This window comes from Monodelphis domestica, chromosome 2 (genome assembly GCF_027887165.1).
Source record: "Monodelphis domestica isolate mMonDom1 chromosome 2, mMonDom1.pri, whole genome shotgun sequence".
Taxonomy (NCBI): domain Eukaryota; kingdom Metazoa; phylum Chordata; class Mammalia; order Didelphimorphia; family Didelphidae; genus Monodelphis; species Monodelphis domestica.
The window spans coordinates 513491182-513516934 of NC_077228.1; the positions used below are offsets into that span (position 1 = coordinate 513491182).

At 43.4% G+C, this 25753-nt stretch overlaps 1 protein-coding gene across 1 annotated transcript in view; it reads left to right on the forward strand.

Moving 5' to 3' along the window:
• Positions 1 to 25753, forward strand: part of SPECC1 (sperm antigen with calponin homology and coiled-coil domains 1) — a 316173-nt gene that overhangs the window by 271342 nt on the left and 19078 nt on the right. The window contains 1 exon segment of the mRNA XM_056819663.1: positions 21487 to 21603. Within this exon segment, the coding sequence (XP_056675641.1) occupies positions 21487 to 21603 (117 nt within the window).

A 25753-nucleotide genomic window follows, 5' to 3' on the forward strand; every position in this document is an offset into this window, starting at 1 on the left:
GGTGATGATCACTACCAATCTTTCCCCCCCTTTTTTAAATTTAGAATATTTTTCCATGGTTACATGATTCATGATCCCCCTTCCCCGCTCTTTCCTCCCTGCTCCCAAAGCCAACAAGTAGTTCCACCAGGTTATACGTGTATCATTGTTCAAAACCTATTTCCGTGTTATTCATATTTGCAGTAAAGCGATCCTTTAACATCAAAACTCCAATCATGTCCCCATCGAACTATGCAATTGATCATCACTACTGATCTTTAGTTAGGAAAAGAGAAGGAAATATACTTCCCATCTTTCATGGGGTTGAGGGTGGGAAAGGCGTGTATCTGGAAAATACTGTGCTATAAAAACAAAGGGCATCAATAAAACTTTATTTTAAAAAATAGTTCTGAGTCAGTTTTAAGGAAGAACTTTCCTGGTCGTAGAAAATGAACTTTGAAGACTGTGGGCTGATGCAATAGCCCTGAAGGGCTTACAATGCCAAGAAGAGCAGCCAACCACCCTCCATTTCCAGCAAAGACATCCAAGGGGAAATAAGCACCCTGAAAGACTTGCCTAACTGCACGAGGAAACCTCCCTGATGTTGACTGGGATAGATGGGCTACAGAGGTCGAAAAATGGCCCCTTTCCATGATGCTTTTGGGGTGGAGGTTGTCTGAAGGCAGGGGAATGGACCAGGGACAACAACTTAAAGCTTTAGGATTCTGGAATCTCTGCTGGAGCATCCTGATCTCGTGTCCGTCATTTTGCCCAAATTTCTCCCTTGTGGTTATGAGCTCATCAGAATTCAAACCTCAGTCGGTTGTTGATTGTTTACAAACTCAGAGGCAGAGATGTTTTTAAAATGGCATCCAGGACTCTGGCCCCTTATCGGGTGTGCTCTCGGCTTTGTGAGATGATTTCCTTCCTGAAGAGAGGATATAATTGAAAGAAGTTGACATTTTGTGTCTTAAAATTGGGGCAGGAGAAAGGTGGATGGTAAATATCGTGTCTGATTCTCCCTGACCCTATTTGGGATTTTCTTGGCAAAGATAGTGGAGTAGTTTAGTCATTTCCTTCTCCGGCTTACTTTACAGATAAGGAAACTGAGGCCATTGCAGTTAAGTGACTTGCCCAGGGTCATATATCTAGTAAATGTCTATCTTAAATGAGATTTGAACTTAGGAAGATCCATCTTCCTGACTCTAGGCTGCCCAAAGATACTGGACTGGTTTGCCATTTCCATCTTCAGCTCACTTGACAGATGAGGAAACTGAGACAAACAAAGCAAAGTGACTTACCCAGGGTCACCCAGCTAGCAAATGTCTGAGGCTCTGTTTGAACTCAGGAGGATAACTCTTCCAGACTTGAGGCTGGGTGTTCTCTCTATGCCACCTAACTGCCTATCTATACTAGAATATAAACTTCTAGATGGTAGAAAATATGTCTTATTCATCTGTGCATGCCTCTCCGTGTATGAACCTTTTAAAAACTCACTTAATCTTTACTGAAGGGAGGAAGGAAATGAACATTTATTAATGTTTAGGCTATGTTCTAGGCACTGTGATAAGTGCTTTACAAACAGGAACTTTTCAGATCTAGTTTTCATTCTCAGAATCTTTCAAACACATCTTTATTATTCCACTTGGTCCATCTTTTCCTTTATGGTTAAACTCAGATTTGCATCCTGAGCTATATCCATTCCCCACCTTTTGCATTTTCTGGTGGTGTGGAATATGCTTCTGTTATTGGAATTTCCTTTTTAACATTCATTTTTTTAAACATTATTTTATTTGGTCATTTCTAAACATTATTCATTGGAAACAAAGATCATTTTCTTTTCCTCCCCCCCTCCCACCACCTCCACTTCTCCCATAGCCAACGTGCGATTCCACTGGGTATCACATGTGTTCTTGATTCGAACCCATTTCCATGTTCATTCATTTTTTTAATGTTCAGTTCCAAATCATCTCCCTCCCTCCTACCTTCCCTCTCTCCCTCCCTCCCACCACTCCCTCATCCCTGAAACCGTAAGCAGTCTGATACAGATTTTACATGTGCAATCATGTAAAACATTTTTCCATAGTAGTCATTTTATCTTTCCATTGTGTTTGAATATCTGTCTCCTGATCACTTGCAGAACTTATTTTTAACAAGTATCTATCTTGAGGGCAACTAGGTGGATAGAGAGTCAGATCTAGAGTAGAGGACTTGAGTTCAAATCTAGCCTCAGATACTTCCTAGTTGTGTGACTTTGGGAAAGTCATTTAACCCTAATTGCCTAGCCCTTGCCTTCTGTCTTTTTTTTTAACCCTTCCCTTCCCTCTTAGTATCTACTATTCAATGTATAATAAATACAATTAAAAAACAATTCTAAGCATTTTTCCAAGGCAGAAGAATAGTAAGGGCTAGGCAATGAGGTTTAAGTGACTTCTCCAGGGTCACACAGCTAGGAAATGTCTGAGATCAGATCTGAACTCAGAACCTCTTGTCTTTAAGCCTGGTCCTCAATCCACTGAGCCACCTAGCTGTTCTCATACTTCTTATAGGTTGTCCTTCACTTCTATGTTGTTGTATTCTCAATCTTTTGATCTCTTTTTTTGTTTCTTTGGTGAGACTTGCCATCATATATTAATTTTTTTCTCTTCCACCCATTATTTTTACTCTGCAAGCCATAAATTTGACTCATAATTTAATATTTTTTCTGAACTACTCAGGAACAGCATACTGTGGTTCCAGGTTCTCCTCATATTCCACAGGGTCCTTTGTGTCATCAAGTTTGGGATCATTTCCCTTTGTTTTACAGTACTCATTCATAGATTTATGAGCCATTACTAGATCTATAAACTAATTTTCTTCTGTTGTTATAGTTTCCCTATTTATGTGCTTATGTTCAAAACTTCTGAGGTTTCTTTCTTCAGAGATCAATGGTCATTTCAGTCTTTTCCCCCCTTATTTTCCACTATTGCTCACTTTCTGACTCCCTCCCTTCGGATAGTGATTTTTTTGGTATCTGCATTTCAGAATGTCTCAGTCTCCTCCCATGCTGGCTAATTCACACGTCAGCAGCCAACATCTCTTTCCCAACTGGCTTTGGGTGGGAATGGGGTATAGAACTGGTGCCAGATGGATACTGGATTCTTTCCTTCATGCTTACTGTAGTGCCATGTACACGCGCACACACACACACACATACACACACACACACACACACCATTTCCTTTCATATTCTACTGACCCCATTCTTTCCTTCCTCATTTCTATGGCTTAGCATCAACAATTCAGAGAACTGCCATGCTGATGCAGAGGAGTTCATTTCTGTAGTTTGGGTCTCTGATCCATAGGGAGGTAAGGTGTGAGCAGATTTGACCTGTTGCTGTGATTCCACTTGTTTGTGAAGACCAAAACAGATTTCTGAAGTCTGGAGGTGAGATCTCTGCATCATTGGAGAGAGGGAAAACCCAATCATTAGATCACCTAGTGAAGACATACTACTATTAGTGTAGCAGGAAGGATGAATGAACTCCCTGTAAATGTCCGTTCATGGGTGGAGGGGATTCTTTAACCATCTTTTAGACTTCTGACATCCTAGACCATGGAGATAACTGAAATTGCTTTATCATTGGCACATCATTTCTGTTTTCAAGACGTTTGAGAGGTTGTGGGCTTCCGAGAAAATGTCCAATCCTCCATCTTGTTGGTCATATGACACAGAAATGTGCAAATATCCTCTTATTTGATGTTTACAACAACCCTGGGAGATGGGTACTATGATTATCCCCATTTTATTTATTATTTATTTCTTAATTGGAAATTTTTATTTAGTTAATTTATAATATTTTCCCATGGATACATGATTCATGTTCTTTCTCTCCCCTTCCCTCCCCCCACTCCCCATAGCCAATGTGCAATTTCACTGGGTTTTACATGTGTCATTGATCAAGACCTATTTCCCTATTATTGATATTTGCACTAGGGTGATTGCTTAGAGTCTACATCCCCAATCCTATCCCTATCGACCCATGAGATCAAGCAGTTGTTTTTCTTCTGTGTTTCTACTCCCACAGTTCTTTCTCTATTATCGCCATTTTATAGTTGAAGAGACTGATAAAGATTTTAAGTGATTTACCTAGGGTCACCAAACTAGTAAGTGTATGAAGCTGGATTTGAACTTGGGTCTTCCTGATTCCAGGCTTAATACTCTCTCCACTGAATCACCAATATTGAAAGCTCTACCTAGTAGGCATGGATGAATGCATGGATGGGTAGGTGGACCCCAAGACTGATGGCATCCTTTAGAATGATGAAGTCTTCCCAACTATGAGCTTCCTGGGACATGGGGAAACTCATGGTCTCAGAACAGGGGTTCTGAAGCTTTTTTCTATCACAGATCTCTTCAGCAGTCCAAGGAGGTCAGTGGACCCCTCAGAATGAAGTCTTTAGATGCATAAAATCTGTAGGATGACAAAGGAAGCCAATTAGGTTGAAATACAGTTATTGAAATATTAAAAAAAACAACAGGACTATAGATGCCAGGTTAAGAACCTCTGGTTTAGAGAGTGGCCTAGGCCAGGGAAAGTGACTTGTCCAGGATCATGCACTATGTGCCAGAAGTGGTCCTTGAAATCAGGCTGTCCACTCACCTCGTACATAATCAGTCCAGGGGATCGACAGGGCAGACAGACAGAGAGTCCCCCTGTTGGCCTTCAGTCTTGCTGCTGGAATTCCATCCTTGGATGTCTCAGGGAGCCCGGTCTCCTTTCCTGTGACCCTCTGCCCATTAACTGAGGTTCCACCATGTCTGTAACTGAGGTTCGGCCAACCCCTAAGCGGAGCCCCAATCCCCTGCTATCTGCAGCTGCCTGCTTCTTCCTCTGAATTTCCCAAACAAGCCACACAGAATTCACCCATTCTTCTTAGAGCCTCGTTTAGCCTGATTGGTTTGGATGTTCATTCTCTTTAAAATAGGGTCTATTTTTATCAAAACCATACACAAAGCTTTTTTTTTTTTTAACAAAAGGCGCCTGTGGGGTTCTGCACGTCCCAGCATGCCCAGATGTCCAGCTAGTCGGCAGTGGCTGTGGCCTGGGTCACTTCAAGACAATGTTTGTTTTTCCTCCTTCCGGGTCAGAAGCATGTGAAGGGAGATGGGTCAAGGTGATGGTTCTGGAACATCTTGGGCCTCCTCAGCCTGGGAGAGTGAAAGGAAGGAAGCATCTGATCTCAGCAAGGCTGGGGGGATGTCTGATGTCCCCCAGGTCCCCCTGGAGTCCCCCTGCCAGCCTCCTCCCTCGGAGTTAATGAACTAGACATCTGGTTTTCATGTTGGTGGTATGAAGGGGACAAATTCCAAGTGATCCCGTATGGTGCTTTCCAAAGCAAAAGCCCTTCCATCCTCATCTTTGGCTGAGGCTCACTCCAAAGCCTTGGGGTCCACAACGACCAAGAATGAGGTTCCCATCAGACAGTTGTGTGCCGGAGGCAGAGGCAGCACCCCTTCTCACGTTTTCTTTCTGTTTTAATATTTTACTGGAACCTTTTATTCTTTCAAAGTCACCTCCACTCTTGGGGAACCCGTTCTGGCAATAAAAAGGGGGAAGCAGCTTGGCCCTGGAGAAGGAAGGAGAAAGTGCACACACCATTCTCTGCTCTTTGCAGGGTAGGGGGCCAAGGCTGGGGACCTTCAAATAGGCTGCCAGTCTCCGAGGATGTCAGTTCTGCTGAGTTGGCCTTTTTTCTTTCTGTTTTATGCTCTGTTAAAGGATGATGTCAGTGGGTCTGGGAGGGAGTTTATAGGAGGGAAATATTTTTATTTTTAATTTTGGGGGGAAATTTTAATTAATTTAGAATATTTTTCAAGGTTACAAGATTCATGTTCTTCCCCTCCCCTCTTCCCACTTCCCCTCCCATAGCCAAAGCACAGTTCCACTGGGTTTTACATGTATCATTGATCAAGACCTATTTCCATATTATTGATATTTGCGCTGGGATGATCATTTAGGGATATATTTTTAAATGAGGGTGATTTTAAAACAAAAGATATTTAAAAATTGTTTTAATCCTTATCTTCTGTCTTAGTATCAATATTTTAAAATTATTTATTTAATTCATTAATTTAGAATATTTTCCCCTGATTACCATTCATGTTCCTTCCCTCCCCTTTTTCCTCCCCCCTCCTGGAGCCAACGAGCAATTCCTCTGGGTTTTACAAGTATCATTGTAGAATCAATATTTTGTATTAGTCCCAAGGCAGAAAGACAGTAAGGGCTAGGCAGTGGCTGTTAAGTGACTTGCCCAGGGTCACACAGCAATCCCTCTGGGTTTCACAAGTATCATTGTAGAATCAATATTTTGTATTGGTTCCAAGGCAGAAGAGTGGTCAGGGCTAGGCAATGGGGGTCAAGTGACTTGTCCAGGGTCACACAGCTGGGAAGTATCTGAGGTCAAATTTGAACCCAGGACCTCCCGTCTCTAGCCTGGCTCTCTCTCCAGAATTCCAAATCTGCAGGCTCCCACTTCTCTACTGAAAGGAGGACGGTGTTCAATCGGCTCTCCTATGGGACTTCATAGTGTGTCAGAGTATTTAAAATGTTGGTTTGATCTCCAGAAACCAGAATGCATTAGATGAGTGAGAACCATCCATTTCTGTGATATATATATATATATATATATATATATATATATATATATATATATATATTTGGTTGGTTAACAAATACCTTCATTGAGATTGATCGGGAGCCCCCAGCATTGGAGTCTCACTTGGGGTGTCTTGTGAACCTGCACGGGGCAGCAGATCCGGTCATGTGAGATCCATAAAGGTGAAATCATATTTGACTTCAAGAGCGACTGAGGCAGCGACTGGGTCAGATCCGGGCCTTCTTTGGGGAGTTCGTTTTCTCAGCTGTTTGGGAGATGAAGGGGATGAAGGGAGAAAATGGAGAGTGGGAGAGCGATGGGGAGGCTTTGGCGATGGGGCCCAGCTACGTGCTCAGCAGAGAAGGGGACAGACGCCAGAAATGCTGGAGAAGTCGAAATGGGGAGATGTGGCAGCCGATTGGAGATGAGGGTGGGGAAAGGGAGGATAACATCACAGCTGTAAAATCCCCGCCAGGGTGGGGGCAGAAAAAGATGCGGCCCCGATCCTTTATCTGCTCAGCCTTTACCACTGACTTTGCGCCCCGAAAAGAACTGGAAGGGGAGTGGAGGAGAAGTAAGTATTTTGTGCTGGAAGGGGTCTCTCCCCCCCCCCCCAACTTGAGCCTTGTAGCCGTGGGTGGTAGTGGTTAAAGCTTAAGCTCAGGCAGGACCCCCACTGGAAATCGGGGAGTCTGAGCAGCGGCAGGCAGAGTGTGATCACCCCCCCCCCTTGGGGTCAGGCTCCGGCCCCACGCGGGGGACCCTTGCCCTGGATTTTGTGGGCTGCTGGGGGAGCCCTGCAAGAGGCTTCCTCCCAGCGCGTGACCTCGCTCTAGCTGGATGTCACACTGGGCAGAATGCGAAGGGGAATCTACAGGCCACTTCCTGCCCCCGGACGCCTCGAGCTCTCGTCTTCGTTACAGGAAACACGGAAACACCCGTAGTCCCCCCGATGCCCCTCCCTCCTGTTTCCACCGTCGCGCTGACCTTCAGAACGCTCACAGATAGAAATAGCAACCCCCAAGAAGCGCCCTCCTGCTGCGAGGTCTGCGGGCGCCCACCTGCAGTCCCTCTAGTGGCCCCCGGGGAGGCAGACAGCGCGTTCCATTTCCAGGCTCGCCCCATCCCTTCCTTATTTGAGCTCCCAACCGGGCTGGGGCAGGAGGCAGCCCCCGTCCCCAGACCTACGCTCTGCACCGGTTGCCTGCTGCCCTCACCCTCCCGGCCAAGTGCGCTTAAGGCCCACACCTGAAACTTAAAGGAAATGCTAAACGTCAACAAACCCGCCCGGCCGTCCCTTGGAAAGGAGGCAGCTCGCCCTTAGACACCCAGAAGCTCTGCCCCTCTGCCAGCGGAGGAACTGCAGAATGAAAGGAAAAGCCTTGGGAGGCCACTTTAATAATAATTAGAGCGGTAGCATTTACATATCAAATATAGAAGTTCTGTATTAAATATAGCTTATGTTGAGCTTCAAGGCTTGTATAACATGATCTCTTCCTGTCCTTATAGCAAATTCTGGGAGTTGGGGCTCTTATGATCCCCATTTTACAGATGACAAAACTGAGGCAGACTCTAGTAGTGGAGGAGGACAAGAGCCCATCTGGGAGAGCAGCCGTGGTTGAGGAGGGAAGGCTGAAGGGGGAAACTCATCAAAGCCCTTTCTTCTCTCTTTGAGCCACCCGTAAACCTCCAGCTGTCTCTCCTGGATCCTGTTTTCTCTTTACCACCAACAAACCTCTCCATTACAGGGTTAAGTGACTTGCCATGGGTCACACAGCTAGTAGGGTTCTCAGGGCTGCATTTGAACCCTGGTCTTCCTGAATCCAGGCTTAGCACTCTATCCACTGTACCTCCTACCAGAAGTCATTGTGAAAATGTAATCCACTGTAATTAGACCTTTAGCTTGGCAGAGTTCATCTAGAAATAGGGGGCTGAGGCTGAACCCAAGCTGTGCTTGGAAGGAATTTGGAGAAAGAAAAAAAGATCCTCGCTTCACATTTTTCCCCTGATGCTTGCTAGATGTGTGACCCTGAGCAAGTCCCTTGACCTCTGTGGTCCCCAGTTTCCTCATCTCTAAAATAGGTTATTAAATGGGCATTTTGTGTATTTATATGGCCAGGTTTTTGTGAAAATTGAATGAAGTAAGGGGGTAGCTGGGTGGCTCAGTGGATTGACAGCCAGGCCTAGAGACGGGAGGTCCTGGGTTCAAATCTGACCTCAGATACTTCCTAGCTATGTGACCCTGGGCAAGTCACTTGACCCCCATTGCTTATCCCTTACCACTCTTCTACCTTGGAACCAGTATACAATATTGATTCTAAGACAGAAGGTGAGGGTTTAAAAAAAAAAGAATTGAATGAGGTAATATAGTGCCTTACAGACTAAAGGTGTATATACCATATATGTATACCTTTAGTCTGTAAATATATATATGTACCTTTATATATGAGGATTCTTTAATTTATCTTAGAAACAATATTGTTATTCAGTAATTTTTTTTCAGTTCTGTCCAACTGTTTTAACTCTATTGGGGGTTTTCTAGGGAAAAAAATACTGCTGTGATTTGCCATTTCCTTCTCCAGTTCATTTTACAGTTGAGGAAACTGAGGCAAACTGGGTTAAGTGACTTGCCAAGGTTAAATTTGAGCTCTGGTCAGTTCTCTATCACTGCACCATCTAACTGCCTCAGAAACAATATTACTACCCTCATGTTCCAAATGGGAGCAGAGATGCTGTGATATGTTAAGTCACAGCCCCAAGAGCCCACTAGACATTCCAAGCGACTCCCCCCATCAGGCTTCCTTCATGATGATTAAAGACCATCTGTGTGTCTCCGTCCTTCTCTGGAGCATTTGGCCCAAAGGCCAAACAGCCGGCTCTGAGACCCTGTAAGGCAGCCACCAGACTCATCGCCTGCCCACAGATCAGCCAGCATCTTCGGTCCCCCAGATAACTCTTAACTTGATCAACAGTTTAGAATCTGATCCTTGAAAGGATTCAAGAAAGCCTCCATCTCTGCCCATCCAGCTCCATCTGGTAATTAACTTAGAGCGATTTGAGATTTGTGGTCTGCGGAGATAAAGGCGGACAGATTCTGCCTTATCTCATCCCCGCGTTTTAGTTCTGTTTTTGAGGTTGATAGATTCCAGGTTCATCATTTTATCTTCCGACATTAGCGGACAGGAGTGACGAGTGGCGGGCCTCTCACCAGTTGGCCCTGGGCTTCATGACTCACTAAGTGTGTCTCCAGACCCAGTTATTTCCTGATTTATGCCTGTATTTATCCCATTTATAGAGGGAGATTTGTTTTTAATAGCCCTAACTTGATGAAATAATCGTGCCCTCAAATTGGAGCAGGTCCATTAAGGTCTTAGAAACCCGAAGGAAAAAACATCTTCCCTCCCCCCTGTCAACTTTTCAGAAATTCAGCAAACACTGTTATTAGGGTGCTAATTAGGCACTTTGCTTTGGAGTCCTCCCCTCCTCTCCCTGGCTTTTCTCCCTTCCAAGAGTGTCTTTTTTTGTTTCAATGTCTATTGACACCCGAATCCCAAAGTAAAGTGTCCATGGACTGGACGCAGTTCAAATCAGTTCTGACCTTTCCCTCTGATTCACCTGTTTTCCCTCCCTTTCTTCTTTCTCCCTTCTCTTTCCCAAGCATTTCTTCTTTCTTCTTTCTCCCTTATCTTTCCCAAGCATTTCTTCTTTCTCTCTTCTCTTTCCCAAGCTTTTCTTCTCTCTCTTCTTTCCCAAGCTTTTCTTCTTTCTCCCTTCTCTTTCCCAAGCTTTTCTTCTTTCTCTCTTCTCTTTCCCGAGCTTTTCTTCTTTTTCTTTCCCTCTTCTCTTTCCCAAGCTTTTATTTCTCCCTTCTCTTTCCCAAGCATTTCTTCTTTCTTCTTTCTCCCTTCTCTTTCCCAAGCATTTCTTCTTTCTCTCTTCTCTTTCCCAAGCTTTTCTTCTCTCTCTTCTTTCCCAAGCTTTTCTTCTTTCTCCCTTCTCTTTCCCAAGCTTTTCTTCTCTCTCTTCTTTCCCAAGCTTTTCTTCTTTCTCCCTTCTCTTTCCCAAGCTTTTCTTCTTTCTCCCTTCTCTTTCCCAAGCTTTTCTTCTTTCTCTCTTATCTTTCCTAAGCTTTTCTTCTTTTTCTTTCCCTCTTCTCTTTCCCAACCTTTTTTTCTTTCTCTCTTCTCTTTCCTAAGCTTTTCTTTTTTCTTTCTCCCTTCTCTTTCCCAAGCTTTTCTTCTTTCTCCCTTCTCTTTCCCAAGCTTTTCTTCTTTCTCTCTTCTCTTTCCTAAGCTTTTCTTCTTTTTCTTTCCCTCTTCTCTTTCCCAACTTTTTTTTCTTTCTCTCTTCTCTTTCCTAAGCTTTTCTTTTTTCTTTCTCTCTTCTCTTTCCCAAGCTTTTCTGTCCCTTTGGCCCCTCCCCACTGGTGTCCCTTCATTTTTCCTCAGGGACAAAAGATATTGGGCTAGGTGGCTTCTCTGCAGGTGTGTGCTAGTAAATGTTTAACAACCAATTTTCTCTTTAACAACCAGTTCTCCCAACATTCCCAGGGAGCTTAATTTGTATTATTTGATGTGGTCTTCATCGCTTTCTAAAATTAGGTAATCAACAGAATAATAAATCATGCCTTGATTGATTTGTAGAGTTTGCTGATTTCTGAGGTGTAAACATTCACACCCAGCTGGCTTCAGCTCTGGCTGCTTCCAAGGTTCCTTCCGGCTAAATATCTGTGTTCTTTGACCCTCTGACTGTGAAGTAAGCCGCACTGCTTAGGAAAATGAGTAAGACTTGATCCCTGCCTTCACTGAGTTTATAATCTAGTAGGGGAGGGGATGAAAACAAACTTTGAAAACTGGGAGAGGTGTTAGGAGGTTACTGAAATTCCAGGTGAGAGGGAACAGGAAAGGATGGGAATGAGCCAGGAATAAAGATTGAGGAGATGCCCAAGAGTATTTTCATCACAGAGGTGATTTTAAAAAAAGTCACATTCCAAGAAAGCTGAAAGGCTTAGAAATCTTTTCTTCAAATTCTGTATAATTATGACTAAGCTTGTCCCTGAAGAGGAGATGGGAAAGAAGCATTCCCTTCCCTTCTTTGCAGAGGTGGGGGACTATGGATATGGAACAGTATTTATACTATCAAACTGGGTTGACACCCTGCTTAGTTTTATTGAGTAGCCTTCCCCACCTCCTCCTTTCCCTTTGGGTCATTTGTTATAAGGGAGGGGGGCTCTCTGTGGAGAAGAGATGGAACAATACATTTGGAAATGAACATGATGTGCAAACAAAAGATAGCAATAAAAATCTTTAGCATTTATAAATAGTACTTATATAGTGCTTTGTAAATAGATAGTATTTAAATAATGCTTTAAAAAAACTCACCTTCTGTCTTAGAATCAATACTGAATATTGGTTCTAAGTCAGAAGAGCTGGAATGGGAATTAAGTGACTTGCCCAAGGTCACACTGCTAGGCTAGATTTGAACCCAAGACCTCCTATCTTTAAGCTGGCTCTCAATTCATTGAGCCACCTAGCTGTCCCCTTTGTAATGCTTTAAGGTTTGCCAAGCACTTTTCAGTTATTATGTCATTGGATCTTCATAATAACCCTTAGAAGTAGGTGCTATTATTACCCTCATTTTAGAGATGGAAAAAACTGAGGGAAACAGAAGTTAAGTGACTTGCCCAAGGTCTCACATTTAATAAATATCTAAGATTGGATTTGAACTCAGATCCCTCACTCAGTCCATTGTGTTTCCTAGCTACCTGGTTTTACTCTCACTTAAAAAACACTACCACCTGAGGATCTGGAACCAGCTCAGGAGAACTGATTGTTAAAAGTTCAATATGAGCATTAACACCTTGAAAATCAGCAAAAGCTACAGACCAGGGCTTGATTTGTTTTGATAATTGTCTATATTTAAGAAAGTGATGCAGAAAAATGTTAATAATGCAGATTAAACTTAAAAAGAATTTCACACATACAGGGTTCTCTTTCCAGAAGAGCCATTTCTCAATAGACCCCTTTAATAGTATAATTCCTTTCATGCCCATTCCACAGATGAGAAAACTAAGACTCAAAGAGATTGTGCTGAGCTCACCAAGAGTAGGAACTGATTCCTTTTTGTTTTTGTATCCTGAGCACCTAGTACAATGTACACAGTAGGAGTTTAATAAATGCTTTGCCAATCAAATCAAATGGAAGCATTATTTGGTAGTCCTTGTCTGGGACAGTTAATCTTGCTAAGGATGGGCACTGTTTCACCACCAGCTGCCATGCCTTGAACTCAAACCAATTGTCTCCAAAATGCGAACCACAGTAGGAACAAAGTAACAGTCTGGGTGACTCTGTGGAACCTCCTCCAGGCTTTGGGGAAAGCTCAGCACTTCCGACCAGTGGACAGTACCTTCTCTAATTCTGTTAACTTGGTATGGTTTAGAGTGAGGTTTCCAGGCAGTTTTTCAGTCCTCTTCTCTGGAATTTTAGAAAGATCTGGAAGTCAGATAAACGAAGACAATAATGGTTTCATTTTACTTACCTTTTCTTATTGGTTTTCATTTTATAAATACCTTCATTTCCAAATCTATATCCCTCTCCTCTTCCCAGACAGTCATCCCTTGTAACATGAACAAAAAAGAGGCAGCTAGGTGGCTTCATGGGCTGAGAGCCAGTCCTGAAGACAGGAGGTCCTGGGTTCAAATGTGATCTCAGATACTCCCTGGCTGTGTGACCTTGGATAAGTTATTTAACCCCAACTGACTGCTCCTTCTGTCTCGGAACTGATACTTTGTGTGGATTCTAAGAGAGAAGGGAAGGGTTTCTTTATTTTTAAATTTTAATAACAAATGTCCACAAACGTTTTCCAAAGTTATATGATTCATGTTGTCTCCCTCCCTTCTTCCCTCCCTGCTCCCAGAGCTGACAAGCGATTCAATCTGGGTTATACCCGTATTCTCACACAAAACATATTTCCATATTATTCATTTTTTAAAGCAAATAATCTTATAGAACCCAAACCCCCAAACATAGACCCAAATAAACAAGTGATGAGTCGTATTCTGACTCCAACACCTATTTCTCTGGAGGTGGAGAGCACTCTTTGTCCCAAGTCCTCAGAATTGTCAGAAGGTACAGTTTTGTTGGGATTTTTAAAAATATGGATGGGATATGCCCAGCTCCAACTGGGCAGGGTGGACATAAAACTAGAACCCAGGTCTTAGAGGAGAAATCAAGAAAACCCTGTGAAAGAACAAAAGCTCGACTTTAGAGGCAGTGGGGAAATCATCATGTCATGTCAGTACTAAGGTTCAAGACTAAGACAAAAGGTAAGGGTTTAAGAAGAAAAAAAGCAGCTTGGCCAAACTAACCAAAATGTCAGCCAAGTCTGACCGGATCTACCTGTTCCACACCCCCAACCCCCCATCTCTCCAGGGTAAGTGCTTCCTAAATGTCCACATCTTAACTGACAGCAGAGTTCCTGCCCACATTGAACTGAACTTCCAAGGAGATTTCTTTATGGGATGGACTAGATGATCTCCTGTGTTTCTGCCTCAGTTTCCTCATCTGTCAAATTGATAGGATATAGAAAAATATGCAAACATCCTCCCAGACCTATTGTTGGGGCCAAATGAAAGACTCATAAAGAGTTTCATCAGCCACAAATTCCTCTCTAAACATAATCAGCCCTTGTGCTTGCTGTGACTCATTCCTTCCCCACCCCGACTTTCAGATCTGTTACCTTCTACCTCACCAAGGCTGCTAAAAAGAGGGGGCAGCTGTTCTCTTTCCAGTGTTGCCATTAGCAGTGGAAAATGTATTGTGGAACAGACCGAGCAGCTGTCAGCCCAGGGGTGTGAAATGCGGTGGTGAAGGAGGCTGTGGGGGGCTTGAGGCTGGTGGAGATGTCTCCAGAGCCAGCCAGGGCTGCAGGGGTCCAGGTGTGGGCAGCTGTGAGCCTGGAGGGGCATCCCTCTGCCCCCTGACGTCTGGCACCTTCTCTAATGTGGGTGGATTCCCCTTTCGGAAATGGGTTCAGTACTATTTCAGTTGGATGCCTGGGAAATCTAGAAAGGTCCAAATATATAGAGTTCTTTAGGAGAGAGACAAGATGGCTCAGCCTTTTACTCTGCAGAAACGTGCATGCCTTCTCTAGGGGGAGGAAGAGGAGGCTCAGCCCTTGGCAGTAAGGTGGAGAGTGAGAACTGCTGAACTCAGTGGCCCAGAGTGTGAATTTGGCAGGCACCAATGAGAACCATTCAGGCCCAGCCATGTTCCAGAACTGCCCAGGCTGCTATACAATAGTTGTGTGTTTGGGACTGTGGTGCCAGGATTTGCATGTGAATGTGTAATTGGGCAGGGGAATTCAGTGTTTCCTCTCCATGGAAAAGATGAGGCCTTTAAGAGGATGCAGAATCCTGGACCTGGACGTGGAAGGGACCCCAGAAAGCATCTGGGTCAACCCCCTTTTACAGATGGGGAAACCGAGGTCTCCAGGATTAAAGGGACTTCCCCAAGGTCATCCTGGTAGTGAGAGGCCAGTTCAGGATGTGAACTCAGATAAAATTAGAACATGGTATAAATAATGAAAATGTACAAATCATTGAAGAAGAAGGAAATGAAGAGATTGCAGAAAGATAGAATCATCAGTCAAATTGAGTCTGCCGTCAAAAAGATCAGTAAGGAGAGGACCATTCCTACAGAAGAGGATAGAAGAGGATAATGCAGATGAAGAGGAGAATTCAGGAATTAATGGATTAGATAACCTGGAATAGAGTCTGTGGTAGGAGCAGTGGCCCCTCACCTCCAATTCTGTGGAGAATCCCCTGGCAGTGATGTCCCAGGAGCATAGATTTAGAGCTGGAAAGGACCTTAGTGTCCTTTTTTTGTTGTGGTAGTTCAATCATTTTTTGGTTGTGTCTGGCTCTTTGTGACCCCTTTTGGGATTTTCCTAGCAAAGATCCTGGAGTGGTTTGCCATTTCCTTCTCCAGCTCATTTGATGGATGAGGAAATTGAGGCAACAGAGTTAAGTGACTTGCCCAGGATCACACAGCTAAGATCCTGGAGTGGTTTGCCATTTCCTTCTTCAGCTCATTTGACAGGTGAGGAAACTGAATCAAACAGAGGTAAGTGACTTGCCCAGAGTCACCCAGCTAAGATACTAGAAAGGTTTGCCATTTCCTTCTCCAGCTCATTTGATGGATGAGGAAATTGAGGCAACAGAGTTAAGTGACTTGCCCAGGATCACACAGCTAAGATACTAGAGTGGTTGGCCATTTCTTTCTTCGGCTCATTTGACAGAAGAGGAAGTTGAGGCAAACAGAGTTAAGTGACTTGCCCAGGGCCACACAGCTAGTTTTGATGGAGGCTGAGCTGGAACTTAGGTCTTTCAGACTCTAGACCCAGAACTCTAGCTATTGATCTACCCAGCTCAGAAGTCTGTAGGTTTGAGATGAGTTAGTTGAATATGACTTGGGCTGTGGGCTCCCCTCATTTCCCATATTATTCTTTGAAATGCTAATTAACTACTAGTCCCTGCTGGTCCTGCTGTAACTTTAGATCTGAGAGCTTTCCTTACAAATGGCAAGACCAGAGAATGCATCCTGGGCGGTGAGGGGGAATGGAGGGGGGAATGTCTTATTTTCTGGTCTATAGCAGCGGCATCATTTGGAAGACTGCAGATATTCAAAAGCAGGGCAAAATCTGAGCTGTGGGCCAGTGGCTCCCCACCCCTGGGCTTAAACAAATGTTGACATTTTGGCCTGGGCTATGGAGAAAATGGCCTGCCTGCCAGGGAGAAAATGGCTTGACCTGCTTGGAGACCAGATCCAGGCTAGATCAGTCAGGGTTGAGTAAGTAAAATTCAACACTGAGGCTTCTTTCCTTGCCCCTGGAACCCATCCTGGGTGCCTTTATTTGAGGCTTCTGCCCTAAAATTTGCAGTAGGGTCTTCTCTCATCTACCTCCAGCCTCCCATATTTGAAATTGCCCATCCAGATCTGACCCCAGAATTGGCACAGAAAGAACAGTGGACTTGAGTCCATGAATACAGACAGGCATCCTGGCTCTGGAACTTGGCTCCTGTGTAATCCTGGACATGTCACTTAGCTACGATTCTTCATTGAGCTTCCCAGTCCTCAGCATCCTCCACTTCCCTCCAAGATCCCATGTGCTTCGATTTTACCATGACCTGTTTATTAATCATTTATTTTTCTCAATTAAATGCAAAAATAATTTTTAACTTTTCATTTTAAAAACTGAGTTCCAAATTCTCTCCCTCCCTTTCCCCATTCTCGAGAAGATAAGTGACTTAATAACAGACTCGACATGTGCAGTCATGCAAAATACATTTCCATATTGGTCACAGTACAAAAGAAAATGCAGACCAAAACAAGAAAAAAAAAGGTAAAAAAAAAGTCTGCTTCAAATTGCATTCAGGCTGTCAGTGGTTCTTTCTCTGGAGCTGGGTAGCATTTTTCATCATGAGCCATTTGGGATTGTCTTTGATCTTTGTATTACTGATAATAGCTAAAGCATGTACAGTTGCTCATCGTATATTATTGCTGTTCCTGTGTTCAGGGTCCTCCTGGTTCTTCTCACTTCACTTTGCATCAGTTCATAAAAGTCTTCCCAGGTTTTTCTGAAGCCATCCTGCTTGCTGTTTCTTACAGCATAATAGTATTCCATCACAGTCATATACCACAACTTTAAACCTTGACCTTCTAACAATAAAGACTCCCCTTAGATTATCTAGCCCAGCCCATCATATAACTGAATTTTCTTCCCTGCCCCTGGGGAGAATTGCTCACCTTTACCCTTGAGTCATCATCCATTCATCCTCACTCCACCTCTAGTTATATGGTTCTATATTAGGTTAGAAATAAATTCGTGCCTCCCCAACCTTCACCTTCTCCCTCCAAATCAGAGAGAGAGAGGGAAGAGAGACACAGAGACACAGAAAGAGATAGAGGCAGAGACAGAGAGAGAGAGACAGAGAGACAGAGACAGACAGAGACAGAGACAGAGACGGAGAGGGAGAGAGAGAGAGAGAGAGAGAGAGAGAGAGGGAGAGGGAGAGAAAGAGGGAGGGGGAGAGAGAGAGAGAGAGAGAGAGAGAGAGAGAGAGAGAGAGAGAGAGAGAGAGAGAGAGAGAGAGAGAGAGAGAGAGAGAGAGAGAGAGAGAGAGAGAGAGAGAGAGAAAATCCAGAATGTTGTCACAGATCTAGTAAGCACTGGAGTATCCTGACTCATTGGTTGGGAAACAGCTATCTGACCCCAAAAGAGTAGTTGATGATTGGCATTTAAGATCAAGGAGGAAAGTTCAGGGCAGTCCAGGGGTAGGGCAGGAGAACACTTTGTGAAAAATCCTCAGAAAGAACCTGCAGAACAGTGGAAAACATGAAGGATTTAGTCAAAAGACCTGAGTTCAAATTTTAATTCACATGTGTGACTCTCAGGGAACTCATTTCACTTGTGTGTTCTTCAGGTCCTGATTTGCAAAATGGCAGCAGGGAGTGGGCAGGGGTGGTGTTAGATGACCTCTAAGGTCCTGTCCAACTCTAGTAGTAGTAGTAGTAGTAGTAGTAGTAGTAGTAGTAGTAGTAGTAGTAGTAGTAGTAGTAGTAGCAGTAGTAGTCTCTTGGTAACTGAGGATGACGATTGTCTTTGTGTGTTTTTGTGCACAAAGACACTTGTGCGTGAAGATTTAAGTGGAAAAATTTCTCACAAAATCTTCCCGCATCAGGAACATATAAATAACCCCATAATATACGTATAGCCCAAAGGATGAGAATTATCTCATCTTGTCCAAGTGCTGCTGGTCTATAAGAGGTTACTAGCTAATGAGGGAGGCCCCCTCCTTAATTTTTCTGTACTGTACAGTGTGCCTGAGAGTTACTATGAAAATTACAGAAATAACTGTCTACCAAAACCGAGATCACCTCTCAGGCACACCGAATACATCTCGTGTGTACAGAATTATTTGCATCTTTTCTCCTCCGTTCGAATGTGAGCTTCTCAAGGGCAGGGGGGATCACTTTTTCTTTATATTCCCAGCACTTGAGAGTGCCTGGTACATAGTAAGTATCACTGCATGTCCACTGATGGGTAAATACATAATAAAAATTAACCCTATGCTAAAATTAAAGTATAAACTCGAAGACAGACTTACAGAACCTCAGAGTTTGAGAGGTCATCTGGTAAGAGCCATCCGTAGCAATTTCTTGTTCCCAGGAAAATGTACCGGGGCAAAGTGGCACCAGATGAGCCCTCAAACACTGGGGGGAAAATAGGAGAGAGGGGCACTGGCAGGCAGGGGAAGAGCTGACCTGGACTATAGCTACTCACGCACACCATCTGGTAGCTTCCTCTTTTAATTATTCTTCCTGACTCAGTTGTTTCTATACTGCCATAAGACTGCAGATTTCAGCACTCTGAAGGAAAGTCCCAGTGGCCCTGTCCTAGTTGTGGGTCTACATCTAGTTCTTCCCATGTCTTTAAATCTCCCCATATGGCAGATCCAAGAAGGAGGTTGACTACTCTAAGCTTGAAGACTTCTAGTAATGGATCCTCTTTAATCTTACTTGTAGGTCTATGATACACTGAAAAGTATTAGACTCTGGGCTCTAGAATCAGAAGACCTGGGTTCAAATTCCATCTTCCTGTGTGCTGTTGTACATCATTGAGGATGGCATTCTTAGGGCTGGAAGGAGCCTTTGCCTTCTTTAGCCTCACTTTCTTTACCTGTAAGATGGAGGATTTGGTCTAGATGTTTCCTAAGATCCCTCCTCACTTTCCATTTAGGGTCCTGTATGCTTTACTTCCACAACAGAACTAATATCTACCCCTACCTTATCCTCTGCAGCACTGGCCCCCTTCTCCTCTGACACTGCAACCCCTAATTTAGGACCTTATTGATTCACACTAATGTCATTTACCCCCCATTTCCTAGCCCTTACCACTCTGGTGCCTTAGAATCCCTACTTATTATTGATTCTAAGATAGAAGGTAAAGGTTTTGTATAAAAAAGAGAGGAAGGAAGGAAGGAAGGAAGGAAGGAAGGAAGGAAGGAAGGAAGGAAGGAAGGAAGGAAGGAAGGAAGGAAGGAAGGAAGGAAGGAAGGAAGGAAGGAAGGAAGGAAGGAAGGGAGGGAGGGAAGAAGGAAGGAAGGAAGGAAGGAAGGAAGGAAGGAAGGAAGGAAGGAAGGAAGGAAGGAAGGAAGGAAGGAAGGAAGGAAGGAAGGAAGGAAGGAAGGGAGGAAGGGAGGGAGGGAAGAAGGAAGGGAGGGAGGAAGGGAAAGAAAATGGAAAATGAAAGAAAAAAGAAGGAATGGAAGGAGGGAGGGAGGGAAGGAAGGAAGGAAGAAAGAAAAGTTATTCTTTATAGCTGAGAGTAGGGGGCTGCTACAGACTTCTAAGCAAGCATCCAGATTGGGGAGATGTTGAGGTATAGTACAGTAGGGGTCGTGTCTCCAGTATATGTTAATAATACTCCTGCATCCTCAGGAGCTCCAAAGGTTCTCTCTCCTTCCTCTTCTAGAGGTGACCTGGGGCTTAGTGGCAAACAGGAGTCTGCCCTAAACATTTATTGGCTTTGTGATCCAGGGCTAGTCACTTAGCCTCAGCCTGCCTCAGTTTCTCTTATCTATAAAATAGAGATAATCGCTGCACCAACTAATAGAATGGCTGCACCAAATAATAGAATGAACAATAATAGGATAATAAAAAAATAATAGAGTGAATAATAATAGAATAAATAATAATAAAATAATAGGATGATAAATAATGACAGAATAATTTAAATAACAGAATAAATATAACAGAATAATAAAATAAAATAACAGGAAAATAAAATAATAGAATGAACAATAATAGGATAATAAAATAAGAGTGAATAATAATAGAATAAATAATAATAAAATAATAGGATGATAAATAATGACAGAATAATTTAAATAATAGAATAAATAACAGAATAATAAAACAAAATAACAGGAAAATAAAATAATAGAATGAACAATAATAGGATAATAAAATAATAGAGTGAATAATAATAGAATAAATAATAATAAAATAATAGGATGATAAATAATGATAGAATAATTTAAATAACAGAATAATCAAATAATCAAATAAATAATGATAGAATAATAAAAATAATAGAATGAATAATAGAATAACAAAGAATAGAACAAGAAATAAAATATAAGGATAGACTAAATAAAACAATAGGATGATTAAACATAATAGGATAATAAATGATAAAATAATAGAATAAATACTACTAGAATAATAGAAATACTAGAATAAATAATAAAGTAATAGGATCATAAAAATAGTAGGATAATAAATGATAAAATAATAGAATAAATAATAAAAATAGAATAAGTAATACTAGAATAATAAAAATAATAGTATAAATAATAAAGCAATAGAAAAATAAAATAGTAGGATAAATACTAGAATAATCAAACAACTCACTGAGTTGTTATGAAATTCAAATGGCATACACTATGAGAGCTTTGGGCATTGTTGAGTCATTTTCAGTTGTCAGACTCTTCTTGACCCCTTTAGGGGTTTTCTTGGCAAAGATACTGGCGTGGTTTGCCATTTCCTTCTCAAGTTCATTGGACAGATGAGGAAACAGAGGTTAACAGGGTCAAGTGACTTGTCCATAGTCACACAATTAGTAAGTGTCTGAGGTTGGGTTGGATCTCGGCTCTTCCTGACTCGAACCATTATCTTTATCATCATCATTATTAATTTGATTACTATTATGAATAATTTCCCAGTTCATTGGTGGGTCCTGCAGGGGGATCCAGCCGGGACCCTTTTCTCTTGGCGGGTGATCATAGCCCTTTTTTTCCCTTCACAGAACATCGATATCACCAATTTCAGCAGCAGCTGGAGCGACGGCCTGGCCTTCTGCGCTCTCCTCCACACCTACCTGCCGGCGCACATTCCCTACCAGGAGCTGAACAGCCAGGAGAAAGTAAGTCCCCAGAGCCCGCTCTGCTTTCTTGTAGACAACACCAGGAAATGAACCCAAGAATCATAATCAATTTAACCACCGGGACGTTTTCTAGGCCTTGACAGCAAATCTACGGCCAGCAGCTGACCTGTGGCTTCCCCCAGAGTTCTCTCCGCAGCGCCCACTTTTTATTTCCTTCCTTCCTTCCTTCCGTCATTTGGCACATGTTAAGTGGGTGATGGATACCGTGCCAGAGAGTCACCCTGGGAAATGGGAAAACCTGAGATCAAAACCTGCCTCCTGACACTTAAAAAGTGTTCTCGGGTTATTTTGTTTCCAATTGGTGACACTAATTTCTAAAAAATGAAATAATCAGGGGCTGTGTGCACGCTGCCTGCCTTTGAATTATCTTCACTTCAGAGGTCTGCTGGAAAGGGCTAGGAAGCTTTACAAAAATACATTTTAAAAAATTTAAATAGCTTTCAAAATAATTGTAATTAAATAATAATTTATTTATTATTATAAAAATAATTTTAATTTTAAAAAAATTATCTTGGACTATTCAAAGAGTTTACATCTATTAAAACATACTTTTGGTTGAGAGTCAGGCCTAGAGATGGAAGGTCCTGGGTTCAAATCTGGCCTCAGACGCTTCCCAGCTGTGTGACCCTGGGCAAGTCACTTGACCCCCATGGCCTAGCCCTTACCACTCTTCTGCCTTGGAACCAATACACAGTATTGAGTCTAAGATGGAAGGTGAGGGTTAAAAAACAAAACAAAACACACTTTTGGGACAACTGAGTGACTTAATGGATAGAAAGCCAGACTCGTTGACCAAAGGACTTGGGTTCAAATGTGACCTCCAATACTTCCTCGCTTTGTGACCCTGGGCAAGTCATTTCACCCCCATTGCCCAGCCTACCTTGGAACTAATGCATCGTATTGATTCTAAGATGGAAGGTGAGGGTTTAAAAAGTCAAATCAAATCCACGAATGTGAACACGAGCCTTTTCCAACTTGGTAGTCCAGAGAGTTTTGGAGAGACCACGGCCTCCTCCCCGTGCCATGATGAGGCACCCAAGCAGGTCATCCTGTTTCCTGGGACTTTCTGCCCTTCCTCCGGCCCTCGGTGACTCACTCTGTGGGTCCCAGCAGGATGACTCACAGGATGATGCCCCCTGACCCTCCGCCGGCCATCTCCTGCCAACATGGCGACGGACGACAGCAAGTTAAACACCAGCTTCCTGTTCCACATTTTATTTATTTTCTATTGTCAGCCCCTGGATTGTAGCTACTTGTACTTCCTCACTCTCCATTCTCAGCCTGGCAAGAGGCCCTCCACATCCCTAAGGCCCCGGCGGGGGGAGTCGGCAGGGGAGGGGAGGTCCCAGCCCTTGTTCCTAACTCCGGGGGTGGGTTTCTCCTTTCATCCCTCGTCCAGTCGTCCAGAAATAGGTAGGCCAGAGTTCCCTGGGAGGCCGAGATAAGGCTTGGGGGAGGGGGCAGAGTGAAGGCCCCCCCCCCCAGCCCTCGGCAGCTCTCAGAGCATCCCTGGCCCCCACGCCCACCAGGAGCCAGGATGGAGATGTAATTGACCAGCCATGGTGCCCGGGCTGGGATGTTGCTCTGAAATTAGCCAGCTGCTCACCACCATCAAACCCTTTAAAGAGATGGGAGGGTGGCACGTCCTGCTTTTGGAAGTTTCCTCTCCCACGGAAAATTGGGCAGAAAAGAAGCCGGAACAAGTCAGTCATTAGGTTGTTGTTCATTTGTTTTTAATAACCCTTCCTCTCTGACTTAGAATCAATACTGTGTATCGGTTCCAAGGCAGAAAAGCAGTAAGGACTGGGAAATGAGGGGGGTAGAGTGACTTACCCAGGGTCACCCAGCTAGGAAGCATCTGAGGTCAGTTTAGAACCCAGGACCTCCCGTGTTCAAGCCTGGCTCTCAATCCACTGAGCCACCCAACTGTCCTGTCATTAGGCTTTAATTAGTATATACAGTGTGTGAAAACACTGACCTTGGCCAATGAAGGACAATCCAAAGTAGTTACATGAAATCAGGAAGGTCTGAGTTCAAATCCAGCCTCAGATACTCACTGTATGACCTTGAACAAGTCACTTAACTACTATTGCCTGTTCCTCCCCTCTAAAATGGGGCATTCACCTTGATGAGTTGTAGCGAGGCTAAAATGAGCTTTTTATGGACCTAAAACTCTGTATAAATCCTAGCTTTTATTATTATAAGTGGATAAATGATCCTGAGCCTCTTAATAACTTTATACTATATAGCTATATGACCTTGGACCAGTCACTTAACTATTTGCCTCCCTTTCCTCCTCTCCCAAAATGGAGCATCTACCTCAATGAGTTGTTGTAAGGCTAAAATGAACTCTTTGCAAACTTTAAAACTATATAAATCTTAGGTCTGATGATCACAAATGAATATTCAGCCTCGGCATAAGGAATGTGTCATCCTGCACAAAAGCACTGATATAACTTCTATCAGGCTATTTACCACCTTGGGGGCGGGGAAGAAGGAAGGGAGAGAATCCCAATTGAAAATGTCAGAAAAACAACTGGCAGAAATTATTTCCCACGTGTAATTGAAAAATAATAAAATTCATTTAAAATAGTATAAATAAATGAATGAACATGGACCCTGGACCTCTTAATTCTTTATACTGCAACAGCTGTGTGACCCTGGGCAAGTCACTCAACCCTCTTTGCCTCAGTTTCCCTCATCTGTCAAATGAGCTGGAGAGAAATGACAAACCATTTCACTTTCATAGCTGTATGACCCTGGACAGGTCACTCACCCTATATACCTCAGTTTCCTCATCTGTCAAATGAGCTGAAGAAGGAAATGACAAACCATTTCATTTTCATAGCTGTATGACCTTGAACAAGTCACTCAACCCTGTTTGCCTCAGTTTCCTCATCTGTCAAATGATCTGGAAAGGAAATATCAAACCATTCTACTCGCTTAACTGTGGACAAGTCACTCAACCCTGTTTGCCTCAGTTTCTTCATCTGTCAAATGATCTGGAGAAGAAATATCAAACCATTCTACTCTCTTAGCTATGTGACCTTGACAAGTCACTCAACCCTGTTTGCCTCAGTTTCCTCATCTGTCAAATGATCTGGAGAAGGAAATGTCAAAGACCATCTACTCTCTTAGCTGTGTGACCTTGACAAGTCACTGAACCCTGTTTGCCTCAGTTTCCTCATCTGTCACGGAGAAGGAAATGACAAAGTGCTCCAGTGTCTCTGCCAAGAAAACCCTAAATGGGGTCACGAAGAGTCAAACATGACACAAATGACTGAAGGACAACAAACACTTGATAATTTATCAATATTTCAGAGTTAAAGTGCTCCGTTGCTCAATAAGCTCCAGCGACTCCCCCAGGCTCTTTGGGCTCTGATGCTAATGCTTCTGTTTCCCATTTAAAGCCCTTCCCAGCTGGGCTCCAGCCTGCTTCTTCAGGCTCCTTACACAATCCCTCCCTTAAGGCAGCCTCAGGTCCAGCCAAGCCAGCCCTCTTGCTGCTTCTCCTCACATGGGCTATTCATTGCCCATCTGCGTACCTTTGTTGGACCATCCCCTGGACGTCTCCCTCCTCTCTTGGCCTCTTCTGTCCCTACTTCCTTCGGATCTCAGAAGACCCGAGTTCAAGTGCCGCTCGTGCCTGAGTGTCTTGGGCAAGTCATTGCCTTGTAGGGCAGACACCCACCTAGTGAGGTCGAGAGAATTCCCTGACTGAGTTTCCAGTGCTGGTGAAGCACCCAGGCATGAAACAATCTTCTGACTATGCTCCTGTGGGTCCATGTTCCTCCCCAGAGCCACCTCCTTCCAGGAGAATGTAGGCTGCTCCAGGGGAGCAGCTGTTTGGCTTCTGTCTTTGTGGCTCCATCACTTAGTAGGTGGTTAATAAATGAATAAATAATAACTAATCAATGAATAGATTTGCCGATTGTTTGATAGAATCCAAAGCAGAGTCCCTGTGAGGGTAAAAAGGAATGGAGGAGGCACTGTTAGCCCAAGAAAGATTTTTCAGAAGGAGGATGTTGCCAACTGCTTTCTGGGGCTGAATTCTCTCCTTCTGGAGAATGGGGGTAATGGACAGAAAGGGTGGGATGGGGGAGCCCAAAGGGGAGCAGAAGGCAGGCTC